General features: G+C 43.2%; 1 protein-coding gene across 1 annotated transcript; it reads left to right on the top strand.

Moving 5' to 3' along the window:
- Positions 1–3,675: 3,675 nt before the first annotated feature.
- Positions 3,676–23,546, top strand: LOC119394582 (intraflagellar transport protein 57 homolog). Its single transcript, XM_037661899.2, has 11 exons — positions 3,676–3,914; positions 4,006–4,175; positions 5,072–5,180; positions 5,889–5,942; positions 6,034–6,152; positions 9,351–9,444; positions 14,916–14,999; positions 17,080–17,205; positions 18,099–18,365; positions 22,095–22,161; positions 23,331–23,546. The coding sequence occupies exons 2-11, from the start codon at positions 4,015–4,017 to the stop codon at positions 23,501–23,503; spliced, it is 1,254 nt and encodes a 417-aa protein (XP_037517827.1). The 5' UTR covers positions 3,676–3,914; positions 4,006–4,014; the 3' UTR covers positions 23,504–23,546.
- Positions 23,547–24,052: the final 506 nt, after the last annotated feature.

The following is a 24,052-nucleotide window of genomic DNA, read 5'->3' as shown; positions in this document are numbered from 1 at the left end:
GAAAAGGAAAGGATTCTTGCACAGTCCACAATAACTGTATTTTACCTACGACTTCCCGCAACTGTTTGAGTCTCATAATAAATAAAGCAGCATTTATTTCAGCAAGGCAAATCAGATAATTATCAGTAAACTAAAGTACTATTTTCTGGCGCGGCAGCAGGCATGCGCTTTGGTTCTGTAGCTTCCACAGTGCTGTCTAAACGTTGGTGCTGTCAAGAAAAGTTGTTGAGTGCGGACGTTTCTTCTGCTTCAGCGCTTCGCGCCAAACCGGCTTGTTCGGGCTGGCTGGCGTCCCCGCCGGTCGCGTTGGTCACCGCTGGTCTTTGCCTGCTGCTGCGCCGGGACTACCAGCCCGCAACACAGCACTGATGTTTCCCGACGTATTTCCAGATGGCGTCCATATCTCACGCAGCGCCTCTTCTATCGTCTTTAGACGACATTTGCAGTGAAGTACGCAGATACGCGGCCAATTTTTTTTGCCCGATTCCTGTCACATACGCGCTATAGGAGTTTTGTGCTGACGGCCAGCAATTTTCAGACCCGTGAAACCCCATCAATTATTATTATATTAAATTTTAACGCGATAGCGTTAAAGAGCTCGTATCGCAGAAATTCCGCCGTCGGCGTCGGGGCCGTGGTTGTGAGCGAAAAATCATCATCTTGTCCGTGAGCGAAAAATGGAAAAAGCTGCAAATAAAATAAATGATAAAAATGTTGGGTCCGAGTGAGAATCGAACCCAGGCCGTCCGGGTGGCAAGCACGTGTTCTACCACACAGCCACGCCTCTGCTTGGAGCTGCACTGAAAGTAACTTTCATGCTTCCCAAAAATACGTGTCCTGTATACAGGTGTCACAGTACGAATGTAATATCGCAGTAATATTGCGTGGTACAAGCGTACATTGCCATCGGGCGTCACACCACGTCACTGTCATAACGACATCGTGGTTTAAAGAGAGCCACCCATTACAAAAGGCACACACATTACTGCGCGTATTTATTCCCTTAGGACCACGTAGTGGGTGCATCGCAACTTCGAAAAAGTTTCTCGCACATAATTGCTCCTGGTTTAAAGCATGCTACCCATTACATAAGGCACACACCTTAGTGCGCGCATTCTGTTAAACACTCGTAGTGTTCGAACTGCGCACTAGGAACACAATATCGCTATCGCGTTCAACTCTTAAAAGCGAAGCTTAGGCGTCCCCCAATTTTTCAGACCAACGAGAGGTATGCAGCTTCGCTGTAAAATTCCAGGTTAACCAACTGGCGTCTGGGGCTTTTCGTTCGCAAGTGCTCTCACAATTTCACTGGCTATGAGTGGCCATTTGCCATTTGCCTATGAATGATTGACTCATATGTCATCTTGCAGACAGCCTTCTAACAGTTCATCGTCTCTAATGAAAACTAACTCGACACGTTTTGCTCTTCGTAATAACTTCATTCTACCTAAAGTACGTTTATTTTGGCAAACAGGCCGTTCACTTTGCAGCCATATCGTTATGGATATAATAATAATAATAATTAATATCTGGGGTTTAACGTCCCGAAACCACGATATGATTATATGAGAGACGCCGTAGTGGAGGGCTCCGGAAATTTCGACCACCTGTGGTTCTTTAACGTGCACCTAAACCTAAGTACACGGGCCTCAAACATTTCCGCCTCCATCGAAAATGCAGCCGCCGCGGCCGGGATTCTATCCCCCGACCTTCGGATCAGCAGTCGAGCGCCATAACCACTAACCACCGCGGTGGGGCGCATCGTTATGGATTTTACATTATCACTTTATTAAAACTCTAGAAAGCCCATAGATTTGGCAATGGATTGAAGAAATTTTTGTTATGTGACAAAGACTTCTGTCAGTCTCTCTTCAAGTAGTCGCTTTTTTTAATTTTTATTCCTTTTTTTTCTTTGAAGTTATCTGTAGCTAGTCTTCATTAACACTTAGAAATTGTCGTTTATTGATATATTCATTTGCTTTTATCGGTCTCTTTTTATAATTATAAATTTGTAATTCCACTAATTCGGCTACTGTTGTTGCCAATGAAACTATCATGTTTATTATGCACAGGAAGTCCCAATTCAGCTTACACTGTGGGACGTACGTCCCTCTCTATATCCCTATTTTGTGCAGTTTACTGTGAAACAATAAAAATTTGATTGATTGATTGATTGATTGATTGATTGATTGATTGATTGATTGATTGATTGATTGGTTGAATATAACTATTGGTTTCGTTTTCATGAATAAGGCCCTGAAATTTTCCTGCATCATATTTATTGGTATTCATCTTTTCTCCCATCTCTGAGTTCAAGGTAGGCAATCTTAAAGGATGCGTAACACAGGTAAATGAGGCACTAAAGTACGCTTGTATAACAAGCATGTCGCTGCGCCGCTCTTTCTTGGTGGTTCAAAAAAAAAAAATATTTTCACGAGATTGCGTTTCGCCACACTCCCCAGCGGACAGGAGTCGCCCTCTTCTGGTCAGAAAACGAAGGTCACGCATCCGTCGTGCCTGTGGGTTCCTGGCGATGTTGCAGCCCAATATCATTGTCGCGCGTTTCAGTTGAAACCGATATCATGTTAACCGACATCGCTGTTTTCACTCAAATCGAAAAGCTGAGTGTTACGTGTGTAAGCATGCCCTCTATCGATCTAGTAGAGAGGAAGAAAAATAATTTTCTGGATGCGTCGACACTGAGTACTTACAACTAATGATAGTTGTTACGCCCTGTGTAAAAGCTTTTTTTCTTCTGTTATGCGCACTCGTTTACTCAGTTTACGTTGTGTCGATTGCATATGAAGCGCAAAGAATCATAAGAACAAAATGTTGGATGTATAGCCCGTGTCATTTTCATGTGTGTCCAGTTTGGGCTGTTTAAGCTTACTTGTAGATTACCAACATGCCGAAACAGCCTGGCAGCGCCGAAGTAAAAATAGAAAAAGGAGGTTATTAGAACAAGCTGTTACTGCATGGTATAAAATTGGTCAGTTTTGTCCCGATAAATATGCGAGGGGATTCATAAACGTTAAATCACGCCAATCTCAAGTGTTAAATGAGCCATTATATATGTTAACGCATAACAGTTGAAGGTAGAAATTCCTGCCGGCCAGCGAATTAAAATTTGGTTTAAGTTTCTGAGACAACAAGCGTGTTTGCCCGCAAAGGAGGTTACAATTTGTTCTTGCACGAAGAAATGGGCATCTCATCGACGGCTTGTTTCCCCGTTTTTCTCTCTGTTATTCTGCTGGAAAATATCGTGCTCGTCGTGAAGAATCAACATCAGCTGTCCAGCCGACAAACTACAGTTTTACAATAGAGCACGGACTGATCGGTCCGTGTAGCTTGTTATCTGCACCTGATGTAAAGAAAATGGGAATGTCATCAAACTGGCCAGCATTTTTAATCATCCATCACAGTGATAGATTGCGCGCTTTTATCCACTAAAGGAACCGCGCTGAAAAACGCCGTGCGTGCGCGTCTAGAAGCGAAAGCGAAACTATTGAAACAAGAACTGTTGCCAACATGCCGCAGTGGTTAAATGTTTAGATATATTTTTTTCTCAATAAGCTAACTAATATATAAACACCTTTTATAAAATACCCCAGTATAACGAAAGGTAAATTGTGCATTTTCAGCGTATCGCCCATTTCTCGCATCAGTTGCCATGACAACACTTTTGTAAACAAATAATGGCTCTCTTTGCAGAGCAGTACACTGTACAGAGCAGCAAGTCTCGGCTAACTTGATAATGATGGCTGTGTATCTCGTAGCTTATTGCTAGTTTAAACTGTAGTGGTTATTGCTAGCTTAAACGCAGGGCGTTGGAATTTGATGGCTGCTACGATCGGCTGATCGCCTTATCGCAGTGTCTTTGTATTCGTCGCACTGCGCACCGCTGGGCGTCATATGTGAGGCGTTCGCGTGTTCTTCTCTCCAGGCTTCTCGTTTGTAAACTAAGCTAACGCGAGCTGAATGAGCCATATTTTACTCTCGTTGTAGCGTTCCACTATGTCGTCCAAAAAGCGAGAGGAGCCGGCCAGCGTGGACGAAGTCGGGCCGGGTCAAGCGTACCTTCCTTTCGTCGTAATGGAGGACTTGTTAGACAAATTGAAGCTCATCAACTATGACACCGAGTTCACAACACAGTTTAAAATCAAGCCTATAAGCAGGTAAGTGGATTGCTAAATGTTTAGCGCGGCCAAGTGAAGAGGTATCTGTGAACTCTGGTCGCCTTTCAGCGCGTAGTTCCGTGAAAACCTGAGCGCATTCTTTACGATGTTTGCTGAGATCGAGATTGGCGTTTCGATAAGGTAAAGATAACACTGAAATTGTGACCACAGGTAAATCAGATAAACAAAGACGTCATAAATGTCGTAGAACGTTGTTTTTCTAGGATTCAGGAAAGACAGTTGAGGTGGCAGTTCTCCGAAAGAAATTCGATCACGGAAGATTACAGGAAAGAGAGCAACGGCCGGCCTCGCAATGATTACGAAAGGCGACGATGCTAGCCTCAAAACGAAATGATACCTGGCTAACGCCCTGGTATTTCCTGTTGGGACGTGTGGGTGCAAGGTTTGGTCCTTGTGAAAATATGAAAGAAATGAGCGAAAAAGGCAAGATTACTTTTAGCTACGGTGGCGCCGTAGTTTTGAGAGTCCCATATGGACTTCCAAGAGAACAAACATCTCGGTCATAACGGAGATTAATCCCGAATAGTCTTTCAAAACAAAGATACTGAAACTAAGACCTTTTAATTGTTACCATAGCATGCAAGCTGCTAGTTCAATGGAGCAAGAATTAATGCTAACAAAGAGGGAAAAATAACAGGAAATGATGTCACCTGTGCACTATATGTTCAGAGGGTATTCTGCAGGCAACATACAAATGTCTCGGCGAGCTTCAAGAATTTAGTAGATCTCACTGCATGGCTTTCGTATACTGTTAGTGTCGATCACCGGGCGATCGTACCTAATAACAGCAACAATATTGCACAGTGTATAAAGCAACATGAATTCTGTCACTTTCTTTGTGGCGTTGTGACACTCGTTTGGCTTATTTATTTCAGGCATTATTTTGCTGTGCCAACAAACCCAGGAGAGCAGTTCTACATCTTCTCTTCACTGGCGGCTTGGCTGATCCAACAGTCGGGCATTGCGTTCGAAACACCGCAGGAGGTGACTCGGTCAACTTTGTTGTCACCTTGACTACTCTGAGTGGAAGAAATTTTTTTTTTGGTTTTGTCGACTGGCATATGAAAAAAATACATAATTTTTTAGCAGAAAGAACAATTCTTAAGACCTCTTTAAGACTTACTCAATGAGGGGGTTGTGAATCTGCTTAAGGTAAAATATAATGACAAGGTTTAGCGTACTTGTCTTCACTGTATACATTCACAAGCCTAATACAATGACAAATATAGTGCACTAGGTGATGTTGCGATCCACTACAATAAAATTTGCTGATTTGACCAGTGCTCTTACATAATAATCTGTTTTCAGAAATAATATAATCTGCTTCACTATATGCGTGCTGTATCATTATATTACTGAGCTTCTTCCATCTGTTGTAATATATATTGTAGGCTTCGTAGCTTAATTCCTCGCCTGCAGAATATCTGAATTCTGCCGTTATCTTCGCCCCATTATTTAAGAGAAGTTATATTCGAGTGGTGACTCTTAATCAACTAAAACCAGCGCTTATAACATATACAACCTCAATAATTTCTCTCTTCTGCTAGTGTAATGTCTTTTTTTACAATATTTTCTACAAATCGCCCATACTTTGCCTACTTGTATTGAACGCTACTCTCTCGACGTCCTTATTGTTGTGGCTTTGCAACTGATTACACAGGCATTGAACCACCATGATATTTCTGTTTGCAGTCGGACGATCCCAACACCACAGTATCGAACATCTTAGATGTGCTTAGGAACATGGTGCGTATTTAGTGCTTACGGTGACTTTGAGTGAACGCGTCCTCTCCAGCAGTTTGAATGATTTTTTCTTTCACTTTGTCCTTTCCCATAGGGCACCGCTATCGACTTTCCTCCAAGTCGCCTGAAGCAAGGCTGGGGAGAGCACGTGATCTTCGTTCTAGACCATTTAGCTGACAAAGCCCTTAGGAAGAAGCACTTTGGGTGGAAAACGTGAGTAATTAAACTGTGCTCGAGTGACCGCTTGTGTTATCCGCATTGGCCTGTGATAACATGAAAAGGAACCTTTCACAGATACAGTAAAACCTCGTTACAAGAGACACTCGAGGGAACTAGCCGGGAAACATGTCTCTTGTAACCAAGGTCCTTCGTGAACGAAAATTCTAAAAACACTGAGGAGTCAGATTAGACCACTTTATTATTCATCAGCATCAGTGTGTGTTTAAACATATCAACAGTATGCTCAGTATGGCTTAATAAAGTCATCCATAGTAGTTTGTTTTCAGGTGATTGCAGATTCTATTAGCTTCTTTCCCCACTTCCGGAGGTAAAGCACTTCACTTTGCAAGCATTGCAAGAGTCGGTGTGGGAGCGTGACAGCGATTATAAAAGCATGATGACAGGAAGTTCGCAGCAAATTGTAGTCGCAACTATGCAGGGAACATCATCCAGCTGTGCCACAGACCACAGTTGAGCCAAGGGAATGTAAGTTGCAGTGCATACCAGTTGGTACTATGATGTAGCCTGCACTTTGAGCATGTGTGGCTTGTCTCTTCTAAAATGTGAAGAATTTACTCTAGGGATCAAAAGAGTTGTCCTTAGTAACTGAGTGTCTTGTGTAACCATCTCTCTTGTGTGAGATGTTGCTGACATGGTGAATATAGGAAAACCAGCCAAGCCATTTTCAACTCTCTCTCATAATCAGTGTCTCTTGTAACGAGATTTTACTACGCACAAATCTGAGCAGCACTTGTATTAGCCACGACGAATATGTATGAGTGATTTCTTGCACCCTTCAGAGTTCCTTAATTTGCCGCTCAACTAAATATACCCAATCTACCCAAGACTTAGTGAATTTTCACTGTGTGTAGTGTAATTTTGTTCATTGTATTCGAGTCAAGCACTTCACTGTGTCTGAGCTTAGTGTTTTCTGTGCTGTGTTATGTTCCGAGTATGTTCCTCCGTGCTGCACTAGTTCTACCACAGAGGCCCTTCTCTGGACAACCTGTGCAACCACAATGCTAACTACACCACTACAGATTGCCACTGTCGCGTGGAAACCGTTCAACTCTCCTGCAGGTTCGCTGTTGCAAAGTTAACGGCTACAAAAACAGCAAGCTCATTGCTGCCACTAACAATGTTACCTTTCTGTCCATTTTACTTTTGCAGCTGGTTCTTTTTATAGCTTGCTGCTCTGAGTTGTTGCTATGAGTTGTCATAATTCAGTTGTTTCTGTGGTAATCTTTTGTGTAGCTAGAAGGCAGTGCAAGGGAACCGGAAACAAATAAATTTTTCTCTTGTTCACTCTTTAAGCACACTGTAAAAATATATTCTTTGGCCGGTAGCACTCAGTGCATCCCTTGTACAATATTTTGTTTCCATATTTGCAGAAACCACCATTTATTTACGAGCTGCACATTACAGCACCACCTGTACAGCTGCACTTCTTATGCATGTGAGTTGAAGCAGTTGCACTTTATTGCCTGTTAGTCGCAAATGCATTGTTTTACACTTTTGCTCACATAGATATTGTACTTTTTCTCTTCTCATAGTAGCTTAAAAAATGTATTTGCACTCACATATAGAGCAAACATGAGCTCACCAGACGAGGGCAACCTTTTTTTCACTTGTTCACTGTTTCACTTATTGTTTATTTCATATTTGACGCTAAAAATTGATCAACAAAGTAGAAGAGATTGATATGTGGGTCAAGCATTATGCATGTGTACCGCAAGAGAAACAATGCCAAAGAAAAGAAAACGTATGTGAGTTTTATATGGCTGCATGTTGTTACTCATACCAGAATTCAGACTTCTGCTTTTCGTTTTCAAGCTATGCCTCTGTTCATTATTTCCTTCCTTCCAGCATTTTTGAATACTGACATCATAAATATTCGCGTTATAAATGCAGGAAACTATTTTCTTACACCGACGTCTTTGTGATTGTCGCTTTGCAAGCTGTAGAACGGTTTTTCATTAGCCTGAATTACTGCTCTTCAATCATTAACATGTTTTTCTATTGCTTCTGTTTCTTTTTTTTAGAATTTGACTTGATGTTCTGACATACAAAGTGTGAATTAAATATAATGAAGCAGATCCCATCCTAAAGCTGAACCACTACTGTCTGTGTCATTTCTTGACTATTATGTAATTTAGCCAAGTCTTTTACCAACATTCCTCCACTTGCCTGAGCCCAACAGCCCTCAGAGTGAACTCTTGTTTAGTACATACATTTTTCCCATAATCTAATAAGCACTGCAAGTGACAAGACTGTTTATTTGGCATTGTACTGATCCCTTTTTTTGCATGATGTCTTGCCATCTGCTTGGTATAGGTGTGCACAGTTGCTTTCCTTCAAACAATAACATTTTAGAAATTGTAGGTAGCCTAGTTAATAATTCGATCTTGGTAACAGTTTCAGAGTGCGTATGTATACATGTACAACACATGCACATACACTAACACACAAGGAAGGACCCCCTCCCTCCCTCTTTTCTCACACAAGTGGGCTCTCATCATTATCATCATCATCAGCCTGCCTATGCCTACTGCAGTGCAAAGGTCTCTCTAATGTTTCTCCAATTAACCCAGTCCTTTGCTTGCTGGAGTCATGTTATCCCCTCAGACTTCTTAATCCCTGTTATGTATAGTTGCTAGCACGCCCTACCCATGTTTCGGTATAATAAAATAGGCTAGGCAAGCCGAGCCTAGCCAGCGGTTCGTTCTCTCTCATAGCGGTGTGTCACTCGCGGCTCCGTGCTGGTCTCATCGTAACGCAGTCGTACAATACCCGTACGACCCCCAAACAACATAACAATCTCATCTGCCGCCTCACTTTCTGCTTTCCCCTCACACGCTTGCTTGCCTTCTCTTGGAATCTAGTCTGTTACTCTTATTGACCAGTGGTTATATTGCCTTCTTGCTACATGCCCTGCCCATTTCTTCTCCATTTTGACTAAGGTGCCATGCTCTCTCCCTGCCAACCAAATGTGCGAGTGCATGCGTGCATGTTTTTTGCACACTGAAGGCGTTACCATGAGTTGCACTGATGTCCTCAAGTGTAAGAAATCCTCTCATTCGAGACAGCTTTGCAGTGACCTCAACAGGTTGCTATCATACAGTGAAACATCCAGGAACATGGAGGACAAGACGAGACATTCCACCTCACATATTAACGTTTCTGATGTTCAAGGCTTTTGCCACCGGAAGAACAGCTCGAGGAAGAAACGTTGGTCGATGATGCTGCTGAGGTGACACTGGAGAAAATTGAAGAGGAGATGATGGAGGTGCGTGCTCACCTCTTTCTCTCGTTCTCTCTCTTTCCTTCCTGTTTTCAAGTGATAAAAATGAACATTTTCTTCTGTGCTGTGTGCTCTTAGGAACAATTTTGCCACCTTATATATTACTGTGAGACCACATCTAGCTGCAGTTTTTTTACATATTATAGTAGCTTTCCGTTTATTTTTACAGTTAAAAAAGAAAAATTCAAAGCTGCTATAGGGACATTAATGTTCCTGTGAACTGCTGTCTTCTTGGAATTTTGGTTACACCAATATAGTGCTTAAGAGTGACTGAAACATCAGTATTATTGACAACAGTGATTTAGTAAGAAAGAACTTAAAGCAAATGTGTGACACCACTTCGAACTCCAGCGGAACATTCTAGCACCAGTGTAATGTCATAGCTGTTCATCAGTTTTATTTCGGCACTAGTACCCAACCACTTGCCATAAGAAAGATCACTGTACTGCATCATAAGACAAAATTCTTCTTGCGCATTTCTATTTGACTCTTGGAAAAAAGGGAACCTTTTGTTGCTACCCTATGTGGTGCTAAATTTTGCATCTCGGCAACGGTTTTCTCTGAGAAACAGCCGCCAGTTTCAAAGGCTGTGCTGTTGGGTACTGCAAGAGCCAGATTCACTAAAACAGGAGCTGGAAACCTGTCATAGCCACCATGTTTTTTACTTCATCACTTGACAACGATGTTGGTAGTCGGAGAACCTTCGTTAGTACTCCACTGGCTTTGCTTACTCGTGGAACTCGCTGTAACCACAAGTACAAGAAACTTCCACGTCCATGCGATGTTGTCTCATTTTCTGGCCACACCTTTGCCTTTTGTGCGAAAAATTGTAATGCTGGCTGTTGTGCAGTAGATGGTGGTGGCGTCTTATGTGACGTAACAACTTTTTGCTCAGGTGCGGGCAGTTGGACCGTGCTATGCGTATGTGGACCCTTGAAGCTCGATTTTCTCCCCAACTAAGCATTTTCTTTGCATATGACAAATATTGCGAGGTTTCTAGAATGGTAGTTTGAAGCTTCACATCAACTCAATACTTTTCTTTAGTGTTTAAGTTTGATGGTAACAAGCATATTCTTGGAGCATTTATTAAAGCAAGAGTATCCAGCACAGCTAGGTATAAAGAGAAAATCCTAGTGAAGACCTAATTTAAAATATCTTTCCGATTTTTGCATTTTCAGCACGAAGCATTCTTTGGCACATCCCAAGCACTTTGCGGTAGTCCGTCACGCTCCTGTTTCACCTTGTTTACGGCTTTTCTAACAAAAAGAATCCTAAAGACTTTGATAATGGGGCTGGTATAGCGCATTACGGGGAAGAAGAAACTGCCTAGCAGACCGACACAAGAGGACAGAGTGCTAACTTCCAACTGAGCTTTATTGTCAAAATGCATCAAATATGTAGACTTGCGCAAGCATACAAAAACACCCTAACGCAACGCCAAGATTAGACACACCATCGCACCGTGACACACCACAGATTCATAGACGGTTTCCTTGATTAAGAAAGGCCACTTCATGTTCAGATAAAGCCAAGGAAGGGGCACTGATACATGTGATGCCAGCTCTGCTATACAATGCGCTTCTATTATTTCTCGAGTGATTTGTGACGGGTGCTTTTTTAACACTTCACATTGATCAAACATAGGGGAACATCCACAATCGCTGCAGTGAATTCCAATATGGCCCTGGATTGCTTTGTGAACATTATAATGGTGCTCTTTTAGCCTTTCATTAAGGCAGCGTCCCGTTTGGCCGATATAACTCTTACCACATGCGAGTGGTATCGAGTAAACAACCCCCACTTCACATGGCACAAACTGAGTTTTGTGCTTGGTTGAGCAAACAGTGGCATGTGATTTGAGGGGATTGACTGCTTTGCAAAGCCGCTGTAACTTATCCGGCACCGAAAACACCACTTTCACGCTGACTTTCTCCCCTATCTTTTTTGGTCGGTGGGAAATGTCATGCACGTAGGGTAAAACTACGGGCCTTTTTCGGTCGTTAGATTGCGGCTGAGCCTCGGAGTTGCAGTCTTTCTTTATCTGTTTTAATAGCTTTTCAGCTATAGATACCAGTAGGATAACTGGGTACCCTGCACTCAAAAGCCTTTCAGCTTGAGCTGGAAAGCTGTGCTGCATGACATGATGACATGATTTCCTGAGGGGATTGATGAGACAAAGATTTGTGATGCTTCGTTTAACTAACTTGGAATGGGAAGAGTCATAGGGTAAAAGAGGCTTTCCAGTTCTAGGTTCATATAGCCAGCATGCATGGGGAGGTGAAAGCATCAAATTCAAATCTAAAAAGTGTAAACTGTTGTCAATCGGCATCTCATGCGTCAATAAAAGCGGTTTGAAACATTCTTTAAAAGTCATTAGAATACCGTCGGTTAGGTGCTGGCAGGCAGCGTCGCTGCAGTCAACGAAAATCAAAAAGTCGTCTACGTACCAACATACTTTGGCGACAATATTTTCGTCAAGCATGCTGAGCATGCTTGACCAGCGTGAAAGTGGTGTTTTCGGCGCCGGATAAGTTACAGAGGCTTTGCAAAGCAGTCAATCCCCTCAAATCACGTGCCACTGTTTCCTCAACCAAGCACAAAACTCGGTTTGTGCCATGTGAAGTGGGGGTTGTTTACTCGATACCACTCGCATGTGGTAAGAGGTATATCGGCCAAACGGGACGCTGCCTTGATGAAAGGCTAAAAGAGCACCATTATAATGTTCACAAAGCAATCCAGGGCCATATTGGAATTCACTGCAGCGATTGTGGATGTTCCCCTATGTTTGATCAATGTGAAGTGTTAAAAAAGCACCCGTCACAAATCACTCGAGAAATAATAGAAGCGCATTGTATAGCCAGAGCTGGCATCATATGTATCAGCGCCCTTTCCTTTGCTTTATCTGAACATGAAGTGGCCTTTCTTTATCAGGGAAACCATCTATGAATCTGTGGTGTGTGACGGTGCGATGGTGTGTCTAATCTTGGCGTTGCGTTAGGGTGTTTTTGTATGCTTGCGCAAGTCTACATATTTGATGCATTTTGACAATAAAGCTCAGTTGGAAGTTAGCGCTCTGTCCTCTTGTGTCGGTCTGCTAGGCCATTTCTTCTTCCCCGTAATGCGCTATACCAGTTCAAGTACGACGAACCAACTCGCCCAATCTTCAACACTTGTTGGTAATGGGGTTGAACCTATGTGTCCCAGCGAGGCAGCACAGCATTCTGGCCACTAGGCTGTGATCAAATGAATCCCTCTCGGGTCAATTAAAACCAGCTCTGACACAGCTGCCACTTGTATCACGCCATGTTGCATGAGCGAGAGCACACACGCGGCCGCCATTTTCTACTTGGCCACAAACTTATCACAGTCCTTCTCACATGACACGAGTTGGAGCATGTCACTTTCTACCATTCTTGTTTCACGGCAGCTAATGCTTTGAGACACTGTGCTAGGATGCATTGTCTTCGAAATCAGCCCACATTCCCTAGTCCTTGGCCTCATAGCAGCTAACTCTACCAAGGCACTGTGCCATAGTAGATCGCCTTCAGGTGTGGCTCAGGTTGTAAAAGAATAAATTGCGACATTCTCTCATTAGAGTCAAAACACAACTCCTAGCATGCCGTCACCCCCATGCCATCATCATCGTTGTTGACTTGCTTCTAGTGATGCAGAACTATTGGTAAATTGACTATCGATAGTATCGATAGTTTTTTTGAAACTATCGATAGTGTAAACAAACTATCGATAGTGCAACCGATAGTACCATCGTTAATGTTACTATAGCGATATTACTGCCACGCGTGTTTATTGCTTTGTTTTGACGTATTCGGGTTTCACCCACAAAGACTGTTAGCAACGTTTGACGCAGAGCGCAACGTAATGTTTGGGAAGCTTCACAATTGTTTGAGATCATTCTGTTAAGATTATACACTGGACGCGAATAGTCAAGTTTATTCGAGAGCTTACGCGAACACCAGTGATAACGCTGGAAGGTTTGACGACTGATATATAAAAGACGACGCGTTCCACCGATGATCAGATTACTGAACGGCTGACGACTGCTCCCGCCACTATCATTCAGTGCGCAGCATGTATCGCCTGTATTTTGAGCTTTGATATTCTGAGCACAAGTTCGCCCAAACAAAGTGCTCCGTATTTCCCAGTCTTGCTGCAGCATTCTTCACCGTCACAACCACGTGACAATACTCTCGATAGTGGTGTGAATATCGATGCGGTTGCTGGCCGGCCATACTGCCAAAATATTTGCGATAGCCTACTACCAGCTTCACTTAATTTATGAGCAATTTTGGCAGAGAAATTAATTGTTTCCGCAGTGAAAATGGCGGAATATATCCATAAATGAATTCTTATCCAAAAGCAACCATTTACACCTTACCTTCTTGATATTTTTTTTATTTTGAAATCATAAAATGCAATATAAATTTGAAGCCGCACAGTCCCATCACATGTAAAGGCTTCCTTTTCGCTACAGCTGAACAGTATGACTTTATGATCATGTGTCAGCAAAGCACTCGGGTGAAGAACACAATCATGTCAACTTTCTTGCCCTTCAGCCTGCTCCTCCGGCTCCACTATATACCACGCGCGCGGGGAACCAAGATTATTCTGCAGTGAGTCGGCGCTGATGATTTTATACTATCGGTAGTATAATCGAATCGAATTTTTCACTATCGATAGCGCTATCGATAGTATTTTTCACTATCGATAGTTCGATAGTGATTCAACTATCGATAGTATCGATAGTACCATCGATAGTTCTGCATCACTACTTGCTTCTGTCGCCACATACAGGCTCTCATCATGAACACTTGCTTTCTCTGCACACATTAATTTCTCTACCTTTAAGAAGCTCTAACGATGCTAGGTTGCGAGGTACCTGCAAAATACTTCACAGAGCATTGGTTCTCACAGTGCGTGGTATCTGCCAATTTTTTTTTTCTGTAGTATTTTCTTTATTTGCGCCTTCTCATCTCATCATTATCGACTCACGCTTTGTTGGTAACATAAGGTCTGTGGCCTCCTCTGATTTTGTATTGTGTCTCTCTCCTTACAATATAGAATACGCTGCTACACATTAAGTAGACTCTCAGTAAATGGAAATCTGTTAAACGGAACTGCTGCTTAAACGGAACAACTGCATCTAATATAATTGGTTTCATACTTGGATTCTGCACTCCTGTTCATCTCTCAGTAAACGGAACTCCTGTTAAATGGAACACATTTTCTTGGTCCCTTCAGGTTCCGTTTAACGAGAGTCTACTGTATTTGGTTCTGTAACTCCACATCATTATTGTTAGGGGCGTGGTCGTTAGAAGTATTGATATGAGTAGTCATAGGGCTCATGACTGATTACAATTTAGTATTGTATTCCTGCAAATGCTGTGATTTTTGCACAAAGTGGTGTTTTATCCATCTGACCCTGTTGTGTTCTTTAGGAGCAAGCCGCGGATGACGAGGACGATGACGATGGTCCAGTGATGGACCTGGATGGTTTGCGAACGCTATCGGCTGGCCGCTTGGTGAGATTACAGTAATTTTTTTCGTGCCATTATATTGCTGAAAAATATCAGGAACTTCATGAAAAAAATAACATTCCTTTTGAAAGGACAGACCATATGTAGAATGGCAGAGTAACACTCAAACACGAAACACAATTGCTGCTGTATATATATACATAGTAGTAACTCGTCGAACATTTGTTACGAAGTTAATTTGCTGTAGGACATGAACACACTAACAGTTGTTGCATGATCAGGTCTTGGTAGATTTGTATCTAACCTACGCTTTGATCATAAACTTAGTTTCACCCTGATCGTTCATTCTTTTAAATTGTGTGCACTGTTTTAGTGATTTTTGGGCCCATAGGCAACAATATGTGCACTTAGTATATGCTAAAAGAATATACCTGTAGTAACATGTCATGTTTAGTTTGTCAACTAATTCAGAAAGCAAGGCTACTTTGCAAGTTGCCAAAAAGTATAGTAATGCAGCTAGTGAACAAAGAAAGAGAGAGCAAGAGGAGAAAGCAATTGAGCATGACTTTAGCCACTTTGCAGAAGCTCACAGCCTTGTCATTTGTGCTGGTGTGTGCCTGCAACCAAAAACCCATTTTGCTATGTTGCTTGTTGGGCGAGTTGGAACGAGTCAGTCATGATGTAGTTCAGCGCAAAAAACAGGCAACAGACGAGCGAGAGGACAAGGACACAGCGCATGTCCTTGTCCTCTCGCTCGTCTGTTGCCTGTTTTTTGCGCTGAACTACATCATGACTGACCCATTTTGCTGCCTGAAGAGGTGTCACCTGAGGAAATTTTATGCATCTTTAAGTAAGGATGACCATTTGCATGCATAGTTCTACCACAGGGTAGTGAATGCAACCCCTTCACTCTTGCAGAAAAGTGTGCCCATTAAATATTTTTTATGTTAAATGTGCTCATGGCGTAATAAACAGATTGACATACTATAAAGCACCGCAGAAGCGCCCACCCCACTTTTGCTGAATATTGGGTTTATCTAGATATGTTCACTTTTTTGGTTAAAGCAGCGAAAACCAAGATGGTGGCCATCAAAAAGGCTGAGGCAGGGCTACGGTGGCCACATAACCAAAGAAACCATGTTTATCTTGAAATTTTAAATGATGGAGTACGCTAATGCCTACTCATCGTCACCAAACCCAGCAAATGACTCGTCCAACTAAGTGAACGACGGACTCGGTGAACGGCACCGTCCAGCTCTTCATTGAAGACGGGCTTGCCATCCGTAAGCTTGTGCTTCATCTCCTTGCCGTAGTTGCGGTGCTTTAGTGTGTCACACCTGGAGTCCCACTCATGAATTCTTTTTCTGTGTATGTTGAAATGCCGAGAGGTACAGCTCATGTTCTTTCTAGAGGCACAGTGCAACTCAACGACTTCAATCTTCCTGGCGACGGTGTAGGAGCGCATTACATGGCTAGCGGATTGCTGTAACGGCAGCAATGGGCTCAATATATCGGCTGATGTTGGCACTTTGGAAGGGTGGGCGCTTAACATATAATTTTGAGAATTCTGAAGTTTCAGAAATGTTAATACAGGGTGCTTCCACGGTACTTTACGGTATACGTACTATTTTTTGATAGACAAACACATTAGCCTCATGACTGCCTTCACTCTGATTGATAAAGCTTACCTTGAATAACATTCATGCAGTCGCACAAACTGATGTGCTTACAAAGAAGGTAAACACGGGGTGCTTGAACCATTCATTAGTCCATCTTTCGAAGTAGGCAAAATTCCTGATACCTGTCAATCAGTAGCTGTGTTGTCACACTTTGGCTAACACCACTGATGTCAATAACGTGATTAAACAATTTAAGCTTAGTGGACTAACTCTAACATATGCCACCATTGTGGCAAGTAACCACCTCACCGTAATGACAGAACTGCCACTATCACTTCCGTAATAGACACATGTACACAACCATCCAGTGCAGTTCACATCCCCGCTACACTACACATTCACCGTCTAGCCCAGCTGTGTGCAAGTGTCGCATTGCACAACCATGTTTTTACGTTTCGGTGTTCTGCGGCTTTCCTACACATGCTGTGTTTTGTGCAACTGTACAGGGTGGGTCATCTCAGTTGAACAAGCCTGAGGACATTCTGCAGTCAACGGTGGATAGTGCCGAGTGGAAGCTGGAAGTGGAAAGGGTCTTACCGCAGCTTAGGGTTACTATCCAACCCGATGCCAAGGTCAGTCAGATGTTTTATCAATAGATATCCCTACACCTGGGGTTCTCAAGGTTTTCAATAGTTGCCTTCACTTTCTTTTCAGTTTGAAATGAGGTGTGATGTGAGAGCAGATTTTACAGCGAAAGCTGTTATGAGATCACAGCAGCTGATTTAGGTGGCATAGTTGTCCGCCGTCGCCGTTCTCTGTAGCTGTTATCGTGAACAATGAGAAAAAATTACAGGATCAAGCGGGATTCGAACCCCAGGCCCTCTGCGTGGCAGTTGAGTATTTTGCCGCAGAGCCATGCCGGTGCTTGAAACTCCTTCGCAAAAAGACCCCATAGAGGTATATATGTTGGGCAAGGACTTGTATGAACAGATGTAATATACCATGGCAGAAGAGTAAAGTAACACCAGGTGTCATACAACGCAAATTGCGTAATGAGTGGGTGGTAGATCCCTACCCATTACAAAGGGCTCAGCCATAATTCTTCGTCATCAGCCATAGCATCAAAAAATGCACATAATGCCTTACAAATGTGTAGCAGGCACGTCACTTCTTTGCAGAATGATGACTGATGGCATAGTGAATAATTCCCTAATCCGCAAAATAATGATGATTTATGGCCTAGTGGGTACCTTGCAAATGTACTTGTAGTAGTTGCCCAAGAGAGTTTACAACGGGCACTAGAAAGGCCGCTCCTTCAGTTTCACTGTGACTGCACTGTGCTGTGTGTTCTGCATAGATCTGCGTTTTATGTTTTGTTTTGTTTGGAGTGCTACCACAAGCATTATTGGATGCTACATTTTCCTGATTCGTGCATTCTTTTTTGGTAGTGTGTATGACAGGCACGACTTGCCGAGACTCTTATATATCAGTCTTGATGCATTTCTTGCTGATATATGGCGTGCAGGACTGGCGTGGCCATCTGGAACTGATCCACCAGCAACGTCGCGAGCTTGATGAGGGCCTGCATGTGACTCGGGCTCAGCTCGAGAGGCTGTCGGCTGGTCTTGGCTCGGTTCTGGACAAGCTGGCGAGCCGTGAAAAATACCTGAACGCGCAGCTGGAAGCACCCTTGGCCCAGTACCGGTCGGTGCAAGAGGCCCTGGCACGCACGCGTGAACACTACCGCACTGTCAGTGGGGGCATCACAGACCGCTCACGTACACTTGCACAGGTTAGTATTTAGCCATCAGCATTGCTCTTGACAGACAGACAAAGTACTTTATTGAGGTCCTGAGGGACTAGCCAGGAGGGGACCTGTTGGGGCCCCCAGCTGCCCGCTCTTGAAATTTGAATATAATGAGGTTCCACTCATAGGCATGCACAGAGTTCTCATTTAGAGGAGGGGGTGGTGCAAGTTTTACCGCAGTGCCTCTCCCTCCTCCTTTGTTCTCATTGGTTGAGTTCAACAGATAACGAGCTCCGCAATAAATGCAAAAATGAAAATGAAGCGATGACGTGCTTCTCTCAAGGACCTGCCATTGGTCCCCTGCTTTTTGGGGTTAAAGGGGTCATGAACCACTTTTCCAAGTAATGATCTAATTACCTCCGTGTCGGAGTTTACTGCCTCCCGAATCGATTGCCGCAAAAATTTCTCGAATCCATCAAGAATGAGCGGAGTTACGGGTATTCGGTGCACGCTCTCAGCGCTTTCTCTCTGTTCTCGTGCCGATGAGCACACTGGAAGCTACACAGGGAGGGTTGGCACAGGGGAAAGAAGTTACGTCAGCGCGCATCATGAAACACGATCGCTCTCCCGCTGTGATTCGCGTGCGCGAGTGCGGCTACCGTGTACTGAAGAGTGCGGCGCCAGCAAGTGGCGGCACCCCGTGGCAAGAAGCGCATCTGATCCGAACGCCGCTCTCGATTTATGTCGGCTATTAGCCAATGAGGATGCTATGTCTTTTGTGACGTAAACAGGCAGATCGCGACGTCAACGGGCAGACGTCCCGCCCACTGACGAAAGTGAGAACCGGCCTCTGTTTGAAAAGAGGGCGCCTGAGAAAACAGCAACTTCGCGTTCCGCTTGTAGCCTTTACGTGGGGCGCACAACTGCAATATTTGGCTGAGCAGTTCATAGCCATGTCAGCTTTCCACAGGATGTGTTTTTTGTAGAGCTGTGCGAATAGCAAAATTTTGGGTGCGAAGCGAATTCGAATATTGATGTGTGAGTGCGAATCGAATCGAATATTTTTCGAATATTTCTCGAATATATTTCGAATACTTCGAAGCGAAATTGCAGAAAAAAAAGTTGGAGAGGATTCCTAAGCATATTCTTATGAGATAGCAACATGAAAGTGTTTCTTTTCGCTAGGTTGAAGCGCAATGTAGAGGCCGAATTGTATTTATGTACATGATTTGGTGCAACCAATGTGTTGCCGACAACACTTTACACGTGATAGGCAAAGATGCCATTTCCTCAGCCTCTCCTCTTTCAACTTCTGTGGAAGCCCAACTGATGTTGCAGACAAGGGTGTGCTCCCTTCAAGTCCGGAGTTCCAAATCTGCCTCGTAGACGTCGATATATAAGAACATCTGAAATTTTGGATGCTAAAAAGCTTCGGCTTCCAATTTGTCGGACTTCCTGCCCAAATTTCAGGTCCAGAACAGCATTACTGAGCCCCCACCTCTGCCACATCTTTCATCTCCATGTTGGAACCAGCATTTTCTTGAGTTAATACACTTGCGACTGTAGCGGAGCTTGAAAGGCAACTTTGCCGCCATGCGGGGGTGTGATGAGGTGAAGCATATTGAAAATCTAGGGACCACTTCTAATCGGACGTTGTGTCTTGGCTATGTTCAACCGTAACGGAGCTTGAAAGGCAGCTTTGCCGCAATACGAGAGTGTAATGAGGTGAAGCATATTAAAATTTGAAGGGGCACTTTTAGTCGGACGTTGACTGCATTTGTTTTTGGGAAGTTCGAATAGTTCAAATATAAAAATTCCAGTGCGAATCGAATCGAATAGCAAACACTATTCGAAAAATATTCGAAATTTTGAATATTCGCACGCCCCTAGTTTTTTCATAAAGCCCAAGGGGTGCTTCATGACCCCTTTAAAAATGGAAAGTAAACAGATCTCTGAAAGCAACATCAGGGGTCCTTGGTTACCATTATCATCAAAAAACGTGTGTAGCCATAACTGTCTGAATAAAGTATGAGGCACAACTGGCATCCCCCTTGAGATGATTAGGGACGGGGGTGGCCACCCCCCCCCCTCCCGCCACCTGCCCCACTTGTGTGTACGCCTATGCACATTAGATGGCAATATCTTCATTCATTCAAGCTTCCTGAATGCTCTTTGGTTTCCTATCTGAAGCATTACATTGGTCAATTGCCACTGAACACCAGAGCAGACAATAAGTTTCTCGCTCTGTGCTTGGGGAAGTTGTGCAATGGTATTGTGTTTATATACAGTCGAACCCTGACATCTCGAATCGGAACGGAATCATAGAAGAAGTTATATAGTACAGTTGAAACTCGATTTAACGGAGTGATGAAGGTGCTTGAATTATTTTGTTAAATCGGGAAGTGCGTAAAATTGAGGAAGGGATTTTTCGGTTCTTTAAAATCTAAAATTGTAATGTAGCGTCACCCGAAAGCTACGGCGGAATTTTATTTGCCGCTAATACATGCCTGCATGTGTGAAAAGCCGACAAGGGCAGCCCGAGCATGAATTCCTCCCATGTCTAGGCGATACAGGCGAGGTAGACGGTCACGTGAGGCTAGGAAAAGCTGCTGATATTAAAAAGACAGGAACAACGAATGCAATTAATGTGCGAGCAGGCAGAGCAACAAAGTTTCAAGGAGGCTATCAGTGCCATCTGTCGCATAAACCCTTAAATAACGAAAGGAACCACCGTGTTCCTTTGGGAGTACTTGCAGGGACAAGAAACCACTACCGCTTTGCGCCATTTGGTATGTAAAACTGCTACCGACTGTGGCGTGCAGCCTCGTCAAAATAAAACTAGTGTCATGACTAGGGCAGCTACATGTTTCAATGTGATAGCGTTACAGTGCACGTACGAAGAAAAGCCATATATGTGAAAATTGGAAAGAAATCGCTGCATTTTTGCTCATTTATTTCCGGAAAAACTTCATTAAATTGTATTCAATGCTATGAAAGCTTCTTTAATTCGAGTTGATGGCAACATTGAACCCTATGGGTTCCTGCCGGGGAATCGAAATTTCTTCGTTAGATCGGGACATTCGTAAAATAGAGTTTTGTTTGATAGAGTTTTAACTGTATATAGGCAATTCTATATATGAAGTACTTTATCTATTGAAAATATGTTCATTGGGAGTTTACGATTGTTCAGTATACACAGTAATTCGTTGTATGCGGGTTCAATGTAGCATTCGTGTTCCACTATAGTGGTAAAGGTGTTTATAATGTAATTTTTGCTCTACAAAATACAACCAAAAATGTCAGACTAACTTCAGAAACGGTCTTCTAGACCTTGGTTATCAGAGATCACTAATGTGTCGTAATGGGATGACATTTACGCCATCATTATGTGATTGTCATGTCTGTCATATATGTAAGACCTTTTTTTTTCACACTTGAACATCCACAAACATTCCCTGAACACAGAGAACCTGAGGCTGCTGTCCTGCACACTCCATCAATACTTGTATAAGGATTCTTCTGTTCCTTCAAAAGCTATAAAAGGTGTCAAATCTACAGTTTTAGGGAACAAGAAACAAGCTAAGCATGCATACATGGTCACCACAGTTAGCTACAAAAATGGTGAATCACAATTCTTTCATGCCGTTCTTTTTTTTTCTGTATCGGAGTATTGAGCAATCGGCTACCACTGGTTTGATGTGGCATTTGATGATATAACTAACAGCACAGTGTTGTTGCAGTTTGCCTATTTGTTCATTCCACCGTTTGTTGCAGATTACAGAAGAGCTGGAGCAAATTAAACAAGAAATGGAAGAGAGAGGCTCAAGCATGACCGATGGAAGTGAGTTTCCTAGTTTGTATAGTATTTTGTTCTATTGGTAGACTTCAGAGCAAAAAAAGAAAATTACACTGGAGAACCACATGTAATACAGCACTTTTGGTACGCATAGCCGGCAATAATAATGAACAGTGGCTTACTTGTATCCTCAGTAATGGTCTCTCACTATGTTTGAGTATTGCAAATAGGCAAGCCTACCAACTAGCCCTAGTGGAAGCACTTTTGAACCCTCAGTAGGCAAGCCTAGTGTATCTAGACCTCGCATTGACAGTCCTGTCTGAAAAATACTATTACATTGGTATGTCACTAAAACAGCTGATGATTGAAACAAGACATTGTGTGCTCTTCTTCTCGAAGGGGCCACACAACCGGCCAGTGATATTTTTTTCACAAATGCAGAGCATGCAAAACCACATCTGAAAAATTTTGTGCCCAGCAAGAAAAGATGGAACGGGGAAAAAAAAATAGCCGCTGTGAGAATAAAAAGAAATGCTGAGAAATTAGCTCCAATGCAAGTGGATGATGGGAAAATACTGAAGTTTGTGGATGCAGGCCACTGTAGGATCACGCATGCACCATAGCTTTTGACAGGACCATTTAATTTGCTTGCACTTCGTTAACTAGATCACACACTGCAGCGCTTGACTATTTCTTTCATCGGTGCAACTGTTGAGCCTTCTGAACAGGGACGTTCAAGCCTAGTTTCTAAAGCAGACAGCCTTATCGTTCAGCTGTTGAACGGTGTGTAGAATAATTAATGAAGGTTACTGTCCCTCCTGGACATCTTAGTCGAAATCAAAAGAAGAAATGGGCAAGGCATGTAGCGCGTAAGCAAGATAACCGCTGGTCATTAAGAGTAACAGACCGGATTCCAAGAGAAGGCAAGCACGCGAGGGGGAGGCAGAGAGTTAGGTGGGCAGATGAGATTAAGAAGTTCGCAGGGATAATGTGGCCGCATCAGGCACAGGATGGGTATATTGGCAAAACATGGGAGAGGTCTTTGCCCTGCAGTGTTTTGGGACGTTAAACCCCAACGATTATTATTATTATTATTTGCCCTACAGTGGGCGTAGTCAGACTGATGATGATTATGACTGTCCTCCAGCTGCCCTTTGTCTTCCTGTGATATAGTAACTGTGTGCTCACGAGTGTATTGCATTTGTTCTTTCCAGCTCCCTTGGTGAACATTCGCAAAGCACTGAGCCGCCTCAAGCAAGAGACAACACAGATGGATGTACGGATAGGTGTAGCAGTGCATACTCTGCTCCAGGCCAAGATTAAGGAGAAGGGAAACCTGCAAGACATGGCTGATGCACCAACTGCCAGTTACGACTCTGTGTACTAGCTTTTTCTTGTTCAGAAAGAAACTTCTGATGATGAAATCGCTACTTATACTTTCTGTGACGACTACCTGATTTGTTGCTTTAAAGGGGTACTGACACCATTTTTCGAAGGAGAGTCTAATCTGCCATACAGATCTCCTTCATACAGAGGACAGCTTTGCGCAAGTGTGACGCTCAGCAAGTGCTGATATTTTATTTTGATATTAAAGTCAATTTTTCCCATGGCGCACGTACCGACATCGACACTAGCTTGACGTCAAGCTACAGTACTAATTCTGGTGATTTCACGCAGCAGTCTGGCTAGCTGTGATGATGTCAGGTACCAAAACTTCCGAAATGGCCTATTTTCCGCCATCAAAACGTTCAAAATGGCTGCTTGTATGTCACCAAATGGAGCTACAATGCGGAGCGTCTGTGGAAACGTCACGATAACTTGCACGTGACGAGAAGCTCGTACTGTGTTGTGACATCAGGTACAGTAGGATCCGAAACTAGCTTTTAAAAACATACTGTAATTACTCTTTCAGGGTGCACTCACACCTAGCAATACA

The sequence above is a fragment of the Rhipicephalus sanguineus genome, chromosome 5, assembly GCF_013339695.2.
Source record: "Rhipicephalus sanguineus isolate Rsan-2018 chromosome 5, BIME_Rsan_1.4, whole genome shotgun sequence".
NCBI lineage: Eukaryota > Metazoa > Arthropoda > Arachnida > Ixodida > Ixodidae > Rhipicephalus > Rhipicephalus sanguineus.
Note: the sequence above shows the minus strand (reverse complement) of the source record. Positions and strands in the feature narration are given on the sequence as shown.

What these genes read in the sequence shown, in the direction of transcription:
- LOC119394582 (XM_037661899.2), top strand. Translation starts at nt 4,015, where the DNA reads ATGTCGTCCAAAAAGCGAGAGGAGCCGGCCAGCGTGGACGAAGTCGGG. An exon ending in CGTTCGAAACACCGCAGGAG is followed by an intron (nt 5,181 to 5,888) that starts GTGACTCGGTCA and finishes TTCTGTTTGCAG; the next exon opens with TCGGACGATCCCAACACCAC. An exon ending in AAGCACTTTGGGTGGAAAAC is followed by an intron (nt 6,153 to 9,350) that starts GTGAGTAATTAA and finishes CTGATGTTCAAG; the next exon opens with GCTTTTGCCACCGGAAGAAC.